This window comes from Lonchura striata, chromosome 1 (genome assembly GCF_046129695.1).
Source record: "Lonchura striata isolate bLonStr1 chromosome 1, bLonStr1.mat, whole genome shotgun sequence".
NCBI classification, from domain to species: Eukaryota; Metazoa; Chordata; class Aves; order Passeriformes; family Estrildidae; genus Lonchura; species Lonchura striata.
Window position 1 is genome coordinate 21,994,437 of NC_134603.1, and position 13,149 is coordinate 22,007,585.

Genomic DNA, 13,149 nt, shown 5'->3' on the forward strand with positions numbered 1-13,149 from the left:
ACCAGAAGAACATCACAGAAAGCATAAAATGTATAAAGAAAACATCAAGCTTTCACTGTTATATCTATTGTCTCATGAATTTAAGCAGTCTATTAAATTTACTTCCATGTAAATACTGTAGCACCTACTACTGCCATATACACACTGGGATGTCACTATCAAAAGAAATTCCAGTTGCAAAAAATACGTAATTAATTTCACAATAAAAACTGAAGAGATTAAAAACTCAACCATATTTGTTCTGAATCAAATTTCATCTGAAATATTTTTAAAGCTGAGTTACTCATATAGCAAATGCAGGACTACAAAATCAGTGCACACTGTCTTGAACAAAAACCTTCAAGGAAGTTTTAATTTTTTTTTTTTTTTTTTTTACTCTCTGAAGTTAACACGCTAGTTCATCAGTAGCAATTCTGAACCCTATTACAAAGTATCAGTAGGGAATATGACCAGGATTAATAGTGGTACTCAGTCCTGGGATTAGATGGTGTCTTGTTTCATGGATTTTAGGCCATCTGTTCTTCCCTCCTACATTATACTCCTAAAGAACTATAAACGCACCTCCACCTCAGGGACTATAGAAAGGAATTAGAATTCTTCTGCTTTTCATTATCACAAGATTCAGTAACTCATTTCATTGTCAGGATAATCCCCTTTTACTCTTTCTTTTGCGCTTGCAGGATATGCCAAAATGACAAATAAAATCCCAGATGTTAGAGACCTGATGAGGTCTCCACCTTTCCCTGAGTGTTGGGTTTAAGCTACTTGGGACACCGTGTCAAATCTGACAGGACCCTGATGCCCACACCCAATATTCATTAAGGTTTGTTAGTGATTTGTATAGCTGTCTACAAGCTGCACTTCCACCTCAGTCCTCAGTGGCCATTTAAATTTTTAGTTTGTCCTCTGGCTTTCACTGACAGAGAATTAATTTCCTATTGTTCAAGTGTTGGAAAGAGTTTATATTTCTTTCTAAAAGTAAAAAATGCCTTCTGGGTGTTGTAAATGGCTTGTTACTGCTGCATATTATTTTAGGTAGTCATATCTAATTTAAAGCTTTATTTCCCCATGGGCTAACTTGCATATCTGCAGCATCCAAAGGCTATGACAACGCCTTAGCAGAGTTTTCTCAGGGGAGTTAGTTAACTCCAAATTGAAGTTTGGTCTTTGTGCTATACCAATTCATATCTGCATTTAATTTCTAAATGTTCTGTAAAGTATCTCAAATATGTAATTATTTTCAGGTTTAATAAAAATACTTGCAATTATCATAGGCTCAACTAGTGTTTATTTTTTCCCCCTTATTTATATGCTAAAGTAATCATCTCTACATATGGGACAAAGGGCTGGGGAATTCTGTGTATGATCTTTGGAATATTTTATGTCCGTAACTCTCTCAGTTCAGACACTGAGCAGCACGACTTCCCTCCTGTGTCCAGCCAGAGTAAAATAAGGCTCCACTGAGAGGTTACAGGCTTCTTGCTGTCTTTCACTTTGGGGAAAGAATGGTCCTCAACTTCTCTTAATTTATCTGCTCTTTTGGCAGGTAGGTAGTGCTAATTTCAGCTACAAACCTAAACTAACTGAAAGCCATGTGTTTAGAATTGCATTCTATTTTCTAGTATTTCTTGCTAAAACTTATTTTAATTCTAATGCCTTGTGATAGTTAAGGAGTGAGTCACACACCTCAAGTACACTACCAAGTGATTTCAGATCTGACAGGGTACACGAGATTCGAGCTCTAAGCATTTGTGGAAGATGCCACGTACTTCAGAGGTCAAAAATCACTGAACCACGTCTAACACCAGTTCTTGGAGTTGGGGTTTTCATCAACAGTACAAATAAGCTTCCAAGCTAAGTATTTGGTATTTAAAAAAATGGGTACAAGTTTTAAGTTGTAACTCCAAGCCACAAAATAGAAAATGACTTGAGATAATTGTTTTATTGAACATCAGTACGACAAAGTGCTACCCTTAAGGGCATCAGGAAAATTATAATATAGTAGGTAGCCTTCTTTAAAGTAATTTTTTTTAAAGAGATTTTGGGTTTTTTTATTAGTTCTTCTTTCTGTGCCGGTACACTGCAATAGAGCTACAACAGTGTTACTTTACTAAAACCAAAATAGTGAGTATTTAAACATGAGTACAGAGGGGAACATAAGTATTCTAACAGAAATAGTAACCATGTTGTTATAAGTAACTGTTGTAGTAAAACCTGAAAAATGTCCAAAAGATGAAGTCCCTTGACACACTAAAAGTTTAGGTTTGTACAACAGCACAGCAGGATATACAGAAAAAAAGGTGTTTTAGTTTGATCCAATTGCAATGTGAGTGTTCAACAGTTATAATTAATTTTGTAAGAAGTGAAATCATTCAACTAGTTAGTCCCTCTGTTTTACAGAAGCTAAAACTTTTTAGTTTTGTAAGAAATTAAGAAGAAAAATGAAACTAGAATGCCTTTAGTTTCCATGATTAAACCAGTAATCGTGGAAAGTCTAGAGGGAAAACTGATAATTAAAAAAAAATAAGTTGGATAGCAAGATTTCTTCTTTATTTAAGCTGAAAAGAAATGAAAGCAATACACAAGGTCATGCACTTTTATTTTCCCCCTATAAGGGAGGGAAAATGCCGACAATATATATTCTTGTGAGGTTTTTTTTTGCTCAGTAATTCTTAGCAAATAGAATTTCTTACAAAACAACTTCATCTCCTGCATTAAAACTCATCTGGAAAAGGGGTCATTTACACTGTTTATAAAACACTGCCACATAAAACGTGTAAAAAACCAGATTTCACTAAAAATAGCTTGCGTAAGTAAGGGATTAGAGTAGTTTCTACTGCTATAATTGTTCCTTTGTAGTTTTGTTCCATGATGTTTTTGAATAGTGTTTTTAACTATGTTTATTAAAGTCAGCACATCAAAAAGGATCAAAGAGTAAGCTAGTGAGAACCAAAGAAACCCCAAGCGTATTGTGTTGTCTCACTGGGGAGTTATGCAGATTCAAGTAAACAAGTGCAAATTGTTGAGGTTTTAATGAAAATTTTCTACAATTATTGTATCTGAAGTCATTCTATATAATAACATCTGTACAGCAGATGGCCATACTGTACAAAAGGCAAGCAATGCTCCTTTTTCTTCCTCTGTTTTAACAGTACATCTGAGATGACTACTTTTGTCATTGCGCTAAGCTTGGTTCAGCAAATAATTCGTAAAATGCAGCTGCTGCAGATGGTCACAATAGTTATTCGACTGTAAAATCAAAGACACAGGGAAGTATTCATGTATTAGTTTCATTCTATTAAAAAAATCTGACATTAACCCTATTCAGCTCAAAAGGTGTATCTATAAAACCTTTTATAAAAAGAACAGTAGTGAATAACTGAGATATTTAAATTCTCCTTCCTCTCAAGACACAGCTAAAAAATTTTAAAAATTGGGTTAGCTTGCATAATTTCTTTGTAATAATAAAACAAATCTAGTTAGCAACTGTGGTATTCTTCTGAAGGATTTTTAACATAAGATTATAATACCATTCCCCCCCCACTGAATATTTTATCTTCTCTCCTGAAGTTGAAATTTTCACCTTGGTTTCTATCAGCACTTTAAATTCAGATCAACAACTGTAAAAAAAAAAAAATTCAAGCAATTTCTTAAAAGATTTTTTGGCAATTTCAATCAGTTTTGTGGAAGTGTGTCTTTAGCTCTAATTAAAACTTAATTTATTGCACCATCACAATATTATGCAAAACCTCATGCAGATGTATTTTTCTTTTTATAGAGATAAAACATTTTTAACTGGAAAAAAATGTGAAAAGCATCTGTTGATGTCTACTAATTTTCTGGTTATGGAAGTTCTTTATATAGAGTAACTAATGTCCATTTTCATTAGATTTGACATCAGTATTGCTCCACTTCACAATGCCTGCCAGACTATGACCATACTGAAGATTCATGTATGGCTTATAATGCGTAAAATAAAGATTGATTTCCTCAGACCGCCAGAAAAATTAAGAAACAGGACTTTATAGCTGAAAATGTTTCTGAGGCTTAACGTGCAAGGCAAGGTACGTCCTCTTTCTGGGAGGATGAAAACCTCTAGGGTAAGTGAAATACAGGGTGAGTTTGCCAAATTGCTTTATAGAACAGCGGGGGAGCAGCCCAGCTTTGATGTATTGAAGCATGATGTGGACACCATAACGTACCATGGGACAGATAATGCACAAATGATAGAGGGGGACCCGATGGAAGAGAAGAGGATTATGACACAGAAACAAAACTTAAACTATTTAAATGACATTATAAAGGCTTTTACTCAGTTGCAGTGCCTTCTATGCTAGAGTTGTGATCCGAGTGGAAAAGCGTGGGAACACAGGCACTGTTCCTGCCTGCACTGCTGTTTATTAATGGATAAATCAAAAGTTTCTGGTCCTGGCACTTTCACAGGTTTTCATGTCCTATGAACCTTAAACTTTTCATTTTTAACTTTTAAAACAATAAAGGAGAACTGGAACTTGCTGGCCTGAGGAAAAATATTTCTGATGAAAAAGAAATAAATCACCACCTCAGCTGGCCAACAACTTGTTCCTCTCAGCTAGAGACCATTCTACCTCTCAAGCTACTCTTCCAACTACCTACATCTGGCTCATCTATACACCATGGAAATATACCATCTTATTAATTTTATTGAAATGATAATAAAACAATTTACAATGACACTCAAAATATCTCCATTTTAAATCAGTCTCTGGTATCTTATTAATTGTACCTGAGGCATAAAACTTCCTTGCAGTGCTTCAGTAATGAGACCAGAGTGCCTGTTTTCCCTGTGTGACTCTCAGGTGTGCAGAGGAAACATGTAAAAATTGAAAACTTTATAAATCTGGAGGAGAATAACAGCATGACCCAATATTTACATAGTAGCACCTGTCAGGGCAATGAACAATTATTTTAATTTTTTTTTTTAAGACAGGAACAAAGGTCTTAACAAGAAAATCTATTTGCAGAGTAAAAACTGTCAAAATTTTGCCCTTTGAATTATGTACTAAATTATTGGAATACCAGAGGAGTGGTTCTCATAACTACTATTTCAGCCAGAATTCCATCAATAAATTAGTAATTACAAGCTAGGGGATATTAACTACAGAATTAATCATACTTGGGTGCTCCCTCACAGAAAAGAAAACTTAGGTAATAGAGTCTATCAGGGATTTGCTGTTTTCTGTTGTGGATTTATGATGTTGGCTGCAGCAGCTCCCTGCAATGCCCCACACTTTGAAATGGTCACTAGACCACCACTTACACAAACCAGTAGCTCTTCCAACTTTAAAAAAAAGCTCTTACCTGTGGTTTTATGTCCACTTTTAATATTCAGGCTCCCACTGAGGTTTGAGAAAGAGACTAACAAACAAGGTTTACTGGGGTGTGGGATGGTTTCCATCAAAACAACCATTTGCACGGTGTGAATGGAAATTTTCTGGAAGCAGGAAAGGGCTTGCCACAAGTTTTCTTGCACTGAAGCCTTTTGCACAGTGCTGGTGTGGGCTGCAGGTAGAAAGTCCTTTGTACTGGGGTGTCTGGATAACAAAGTGATGTGCTCATCTGGAATAATGCCAGCGGGTGAAGCAGCCTCCTTCCTGGGCACATCTTCATTTGTGGTCATGATTTTCTTCAAGAACTGGTTTATTTGGTCAAGTCTGGCAAAACTGAGATTTGCTTTCAAAGGTTTTGATATGTCCACATTTATGTCAGCTGTAGGGGAGAATTGGAGAAAGAAATGTGATAAGCTATAGTGCAATTATTCATGCTGTGTGCAAATATAAGCAATGACTGGAAATAGCTTTTCCATCATATTTCCACCATGTTTCATTACAAGGACTGAATCAATGTTAAAACATAACAATGTTAAATACATAAAAAACAATGTTAAAACATAATATTTATTTTTAGCAATAAATCTGAATTAAAACATAATTAAAAATACTGTAAGCAACTGTCACTATGTACAGTTTAAAGGAAGAAACATGGCACAAAGTGGATTTTATCTTGCTTCTTCCCAGGGATCACCACAGATATCTGAAAGACACACACTTTATTTGAGTGTGTAGGAAGGGAGATACATTAGTTCTTTTGTGTCAGAATAAAAATATACTTCCCATTCTCTTGAGTTTTATATCAAGAACTATTTGACTAAACTCCAAAGCCAACAGCGAACATTTTCAACACATATAAATGAGTGAATAACATGTGTATTGTGTTGTTTCCTACACAGCTCATACGCAGCAGTCTTCAATGGATTTTCAAGATGAAATGTGAAATAAAAAGCAAATACAAAAACTAACATATGTTTAGATTTCTTCATTTTCCAGGGAGATTGGAATAACGTATTGCTTTAAAATTTTTTAAAAAGTCTTTATTTTTTAAAAATGTTTTTTTGTCTCTTCACCAAAAAGGATTTTGGTATTTCTCAAACTACTAAAAGACTTATAGAATTTTTAGGAACCACAATTAATATGAACAACATTGTTAATTGTGATATCTTGGTACTGAGATGTAGGAATTACCAAAATTATTTCACAGATAGGATTTTATGAAGGCTGAAACTTATTTCTGTGTTACGGCATCAGTATGTAACAATTCCTTACAGAAATTAGTTTTTAGGAGTTCTCATTTCAAATTCAGTTTTTGACCAGTAATGAGACAGCTATTCTGGTTAGAGGGAAAAGGGCTTTTCCCTTTGCTGCTTGACTGCTACCGCCCCAACCCCATGAACCAAAAGTGATTAAAATTCTGTGCATATATCTAAACTAGATGAAACGTTCAAACAGCACTTAGTTTCGAGTTTCATTATAAATATATACAGGAAACACTGCCTGTTGAAGGTTTTACGCAGATTAATGAATATTTCATAGAAACTAATTTAGAGTTGTCCAGGATCACATCTTACTCTTAACATTGATGCAAACGAATGAGCTCGATTCTGCCATTTTTAGATATATTTTTCCACCAATGGTAAAGAAAGGGCTGTAGGGGCAGAGTTTCAGAGCTGCTTTTAAGAACAGGTTTATACAGACTTCAGAGACTCACAGGCATGTGACAAAGTACTTTTCTGATACCCTCCCCCAAAAAATATCTGGCACATTTTCTACAAAGATAAGAAAAACTTTATTAATGGCTGTGTAAGATCTGTCATAACTGAACTAAAAAAAACAAAACATTTTTAGAAAAATGTCTGCACTATTCCACAAACTACAGCTAACTGAAATTTGAGACTGAAAAGCTATTTTTAACTTAGAACTTTAGTTACTGGTTTTCTGAAAATATTTTCTCTTGCACTAAAAGCTTTCCACACTAGACTAGGAACTAGCAAAACACTAGCTAATATGTGGGCCTAGCAGGAAGGCAAGTACCAAAGCTAGGAAGCTGGGCATTAGAAGAAAACAGGATTGGAGAGGGTTGTTAAACACTGGTATTGGCTGCCCAGGAAGGTGATGCAGTCACAATCCTTGGAAGTGTTCAAGAAGCAACTGGACATGGCACTTAGTTGACACGGTGTTGATCAAAGGTGGGACTCAATGATCTCAGAGGTCTTTTTCAACCTCAATGATTCTGTGAGGATATTCAGGCATCCAAAACCACACAGAATCAACTTGGAAGACTTTCCAAATCCTTATGTATTGACATTTTAATTAAAATAATGGGAGAAAAATTGTCATAGTACTTTGGAAAAACTCCCTACCCTCTTGTCACTTGGAATATCCCAAGACTTATCTGCCTTCTATGCAGACATCTCTGGGCCTTTCCTACCTTTGAATAAAGAAAGGAGTTAGGAAGAAAGTAGACACCTATGTGACATTATTACATTAATTTATTTACAATAGTCAAATGGAGTGTTTTGAAAATAAAATGTTAAAAAAACCAACCAAACAACTGCCTTATAAATTTAAATTTCTCCCTTAGTACTGTGGTAATAAACCAGTAAAATAAAAAAATGTTACTTTTTGGTTTTGCTAAATAAATTAAGTTTCTAAGTTAGTAAAGGAGGATCCTTATTCCTTGGTATGGCAACTTTCACATCTAATTGCTTTATCTAATACACATCTAATTGCCAGCACTTTCCTATGGTAATATAGCCCCGAAGGGGGAAAAAAACCAAGAAACCTCCCTGACACCCAAAAACTTCTCAGACCTAAGTTGACTCAACAGATGTCGAGGGCTTAACCCAAATACTCACGCACCCAAATTGAGTGTGAAGGATGGAAAAGGAGATGAACACAAAGGCAGAAGCTAATTTTGGGGCTTCCTTTGGCCAGGGCAGAAAAGACACAGGGCACTGGTGCAGCTCAGTGGTGGAACACACTTGGCACTTGGGCCTATGCTTTTATCACTGCTCTTGGCCACTCACCCAAGAAGGCAATTAAAAAAGGGCCACCAGGACACCAGAGAAATGAAAATTATTTCTTTCTTTACTGTTTGGAACCTGTACATGTCACATAGAAAAATCTTGTCATGACTTGACAAAGTTTTTTATGAAATTATTCTTATCCAGTAAATCAGCCCTGACAGAATGTGGTGGCAGCCAGAAGCATAATTACAGAAAATGTGACTTTGGAACCTTCACTGGAAATATTTTAACTATCTCATAATGATATAGGTTATTTTCACAACTGGTTAAAGATTATGTTAAGAGATTCTTTGGTATTTTAAGTGAAACATTCAAAAAGAAAATAAAAACCACAATTGAGTAATCTTTAGTCTTTGACCTCTTTAATACATTATCCTTAGCAATGTAAAAGAAACTTTAACATTCCTTCTAAGGAAAATATATTGACGTGATGGACAGAACAATGAAAACTGATGAAATATGAAGAGCTATTTCTAGGAGTTGATTAAGATAGATATTCAGCAGCTTCATCAGACAGTCAAAATTCACTAAAAAGAGCTTTAAAATCAATGAGTCACACAGAGTCAACTGGAATAAAAATTTTGGGGTGAGAAATCAAAGTGTAACAGTTTTTTTAGATTATTTTAAACACCTTGGGAAGATCGGCACATAACACTGTGCAGATTCTATACTCGTAGGAAAATACAGTCTTCTTGTAATTCAACTAATTTTTTGTATTGCCCAAAATTACATCAGAATTAACACAGAGGAAAAGGTAGCTCAAAGTCATCTTTAACTCCTCAATTACATCAGCTTCTCCTTTGCCTATTAGTGACTGGCTACCAAAATTATAACCCAATGCATTCTTTAGATTTAAGATGTATTAGCAAAAACTTATTTTGCCAGGTGTTATCTATTTCCAGGAAAAAAAAAAAGGTGAAAAAATTGCTGTGCTTGCAAACAGAGTGTATCAAGTGAGTTACTTTGGTTATGCTTAAAGCAAACTTAAGTACTTGTTATCAAAGCAATTTCTGATTACTGTATAGCATTTGAGTGTAGAATTTGAATTGCTCTTTCTCTTCCTCAGTTTCTTTACTACTTCTCTTTAGATTACCCAGTTAATCCATGTATTTCAATTATTAGTTTCTAATTAGCCTTCACAACTTTCTGAACAGCAACTAGGAAACAGAATGATGAAATAACTAGTGAGTTAAAAGGAGATTAGATAAATATAAAAAAATTACATTTATTATATGCTCCCACCACACCAGGAGATGACTTAACAGTGGAGGAAAAAGAAACACTTTGGAATAATGAAATCAGAGAGGGAATTCAGGTCCCAGAGGCGATTCTACGGAGTTTTATGTTAATGTACACCTTGTGGGAGACCAAAAATCAACTGGAATAGTTTCCTGAAAACCGTTTCCAGCTATTTTCTCATTTTAAAAGTTCCAACTTCACTTGACCCATTAGTCATCATATTACTTACATTTATTATGTATTTTGAAATCTATTACAAAAAACCCAATGGATTCAATATGGTCTGTTTGAACTAAATCATAACAACTATAAAAGAAAACCTATGAGCAGCATTCTGAAATTTCTGTCTGAAGCAATTTCTTTCTTTGTCATTTCATTGCTTAGAGCTTCAGATAAAAAATTCAGGGTTATAAATACTTTATCCTTGTTCTCCATAACATTCAAATTTGTATTGGGAAGATATAATTTTCATTTGTGAATCCGGATAATGAAATTACTCAAAAGGACTTTTTATTCAGAGGGTTAAGGATGATTAAGCAACACAAAAATAACAAAAGCTCCTAGCATGGTTGCTCCAGATAAATTCCAGCTCTTACTGAAGCTGGAAGCCGGAAGCTTCAGTGGGCTTATTCTAATATATGCCATAAGTTAATGTACAAAATGTTACTACTTCTATGACTTAAAAACTACCATAGTATTTTCTTAATCTTAAATAACAGAAAGTAAATGCCATGAAAATTAGTTATAAGCTGAATATGGACAGGCTGGATCAACGGGCCAAGTTTATGAGGTTTAATAAGGTGAAATGTGAGTCCTGCACTTGTGTCACAACAATCCCATACAGTGCTACAGGCTGGGGGAAAGGTGTCTGGAAAGCTGCTTCTTGGAAAAGGACATGTGGGGGCAGGCGACAGGAGCTGAACATGAGCCAGCGTCCCCAGGTGGCCAAGAAGCCAATGGCTCCCTGGCCTGTATCACAAATAGTGTGGCCAGCAGGACCAGAGCAGCAACTGCCCCCAGTACTGGGCACTGGTGGGGCCTCATCTCAAGACAAAGGACATCTCACTAGACAAAGGGCACTGAGATGCGGGAGAGTGTCCAGAGAAGGGCAATGAAGCTGGTGAAAGGTCTGGAGAGTAAATCTCATGAACAGCGGCTGAGGGAGCAGGGGTTGTTTAGCCTGGAGAAAGGAAGGCTCAAGAGGGACATTATTGTCTCTACAACTTCCTGAAAGGAGACTGGAGCCAGGTGAGGAGTGGACTCTTCTACTAGGCAACTAGAGACAGGACAAGAGGAAATGGCCTCAAACTGTGCCAGTGAAAGACCAGTTCAGGAAGAATTTTTTCACTGAAAGGGTGGTCAGGCATTGGAATGGGCTGCCCAGAGAGGTGGTAGAGTCACCATCCCTTGAAGTATTCAAGAAATGACTGGACGTGTCACTTAGTGCTATGATTTAGTTGCCACGGCAGTGCTAGGTCAAAGGTCGGACTTGATGATTTTGGAGGTCTTTGCCAACCTTAATGATTCAATCATTTATAAGACTAGGATATTTTTAAAGACTGAGAATGTTGGAATGTGTGAGAGAAAAATAGGCCATTTTCTAAGAAGTGATTAATTTTCCATAACCCTAATTCAGCAGTGGATCTTTTACTTACAGCTAAAACAGAAAAGTCCAGGTCTTTCTCCTTGAGGTTGGACATGGATCTCACTTGCCCCTTCCCCAAGAAGGCTGTAAAATATTAAACTTCTAATATACAGTACTTCTATTAAAAAAAAAAAAAATACTGTTTATCCTAAACTCTTAAGATGATTTAATTTCCTGGTCCTAAACAGGAGAGGAGCAGATGATGGCATGAAACATTTTACCAACAGTGATATTCTTTGTGCTTTAGCCACCCATCCTGATGCAGGGACTTTAAACAGAGGAAATATGAGGAAGGCAAAGGTAATCTTGAGCCCTGATTCTGATTTGGAATCAGGGTGGCCCTTCAGCAAAAGGGTAATGGCTGAATTGCAAAAATTAAATTTATAAAAATAGGAAAGAGACATGTAAAGAAAAGACCAGTTGTACTGTTCTCAGTTGTCTGGTCAAGAATCAAAAGAGACACAAATTAAGAGAATTTGAAAAGCAAGAAGAATCCAAACTAATTGTTTTTATCCTCTAATTCATCATTCCCAATTTGGATCAAGGGAAAATGAGGAAGAAACTTGAGACAAGGCTTCAGAGGCCATCTGCAGTCCATCTTGCCTTCTGCTTCTGTGAGACAGATGCCAGTTAGACTAGAAGAGACTGGTAGTCACTGCTCAGTATTCCCAGCCACTGCTGTCTGTGTGGTGGAGCCCCACAGAAGGGCTCTCCAAGGCCAGCATGGCAAACTAGAGCCTTCAGGAGCCACCCTGAGCTGTGCCAGGGCCTCCCAGCGGGAACAACAACTACTTCCATGACCTAGTGTGTCACTGACATTGCGTGAAGGTGACACTTAGACATTAACAGCTCCAGCTTTGAGATCTCGGACAAGGCTTGGAGTGATTTGATTCTCTTAATTTTTTAAAACTGTCACAAGTAAACCAAGATAAATTGTTGTAGGTCAAGAAACCCAAAGACGCCATTAATAAACAATGGAGGGTTACTGCTATTCAGTAGATGATGGCTGAAATTAAACAACTGTGCAGCTACATTACAATACAGAAGTGTGCCAAGGGCTGGGTGGTGAAGCCAAAAATTATAATGGGGACATTGGGAGGCACTATCATGAAAGGAAAATCCTGGCTAAGGGAAACATTAACTCTCTCAACAGAGAGTCAGGAAGATGAAGCACAATACAATGAGATGAAATAAATTGTTCCAGGTCATGGAGCACGTTTGTGGAAAAGAAAAGAACCCATAAATACTAACTCTCTATTTTCTGCTAAGCTGCTGAATAATACATCTATATTAAGACACACATGGGAAAAAAAAAGGTTTCAGAAAGCAGAGCTAATGTTTGAAATAACTGTTAAATGAATGCCAATACACTGAAAAATACTATAAGAAAATATTTTACAACTTATCCATGTGGCTGCAGTGTGCAGTTTTCATTTTCTGTACTTATGCATATAAGAAACTAAATTTAAATTAAGTGTTATAGACACTGTTTTTTAGAAAGGTACTTTGATAATTTTACTCATTATTACACTGATATTACAGACAATAGATGTGTCAAGTCTAAAGCAATACCTACAGGCTGGTACACCTGTTTGGAATATTTCTCTTTGCCCTCTTAATCAAATAAATATAATTTCATGGCTACAGTGTCAGTGCTTTAAAAACTTGTTTCTAAAAGAGCAAAGGGGAAAAAAAGCCCTACTAAAAAGCTCAAAAGTTTTGCAAATGACCCAGAGTTAATTAGAAAAGTCTGCACCCTGGCTAGTTCCCCTTCTCACGTGTCAGGTCTCATTAAATCAAAAAATTCTCCTTTCAAAGTTAACAAACACCATGGTTAACAAAACTGTTAAACTGGGATCAAGTG

At 36.1% G+C, this 13,149-nt stretch overlaps 1 protein-coding gene across 4 annotated transcripts in view; it reads right to left on the reverse strand.

Moving 5' to 3' along the window:
• The window catches only part of VPS13B (vacuolar protein sorting 13 homolog B), a 434,787-nt gene that overhangs the window by 88,971 nt on the left and 332,667 nt on the right, over positions 1 to 13,149 (reverse strand). For all 4 annotated transcript variants that reach the window (XM_021529420.2, XM_021529422.2, XM_021529419.2 and 1 more), the window contains exon 36: positions 5,341 to 5,748. In XM_021529420.2, the coding sequence (XP_021385095.2) occupies positions 5,341 to 5,748 (408 nt within the window). The remainder of the gene's footprint in view (positions 1 to 5,340; positions 5,749 to 13,149) is intronic.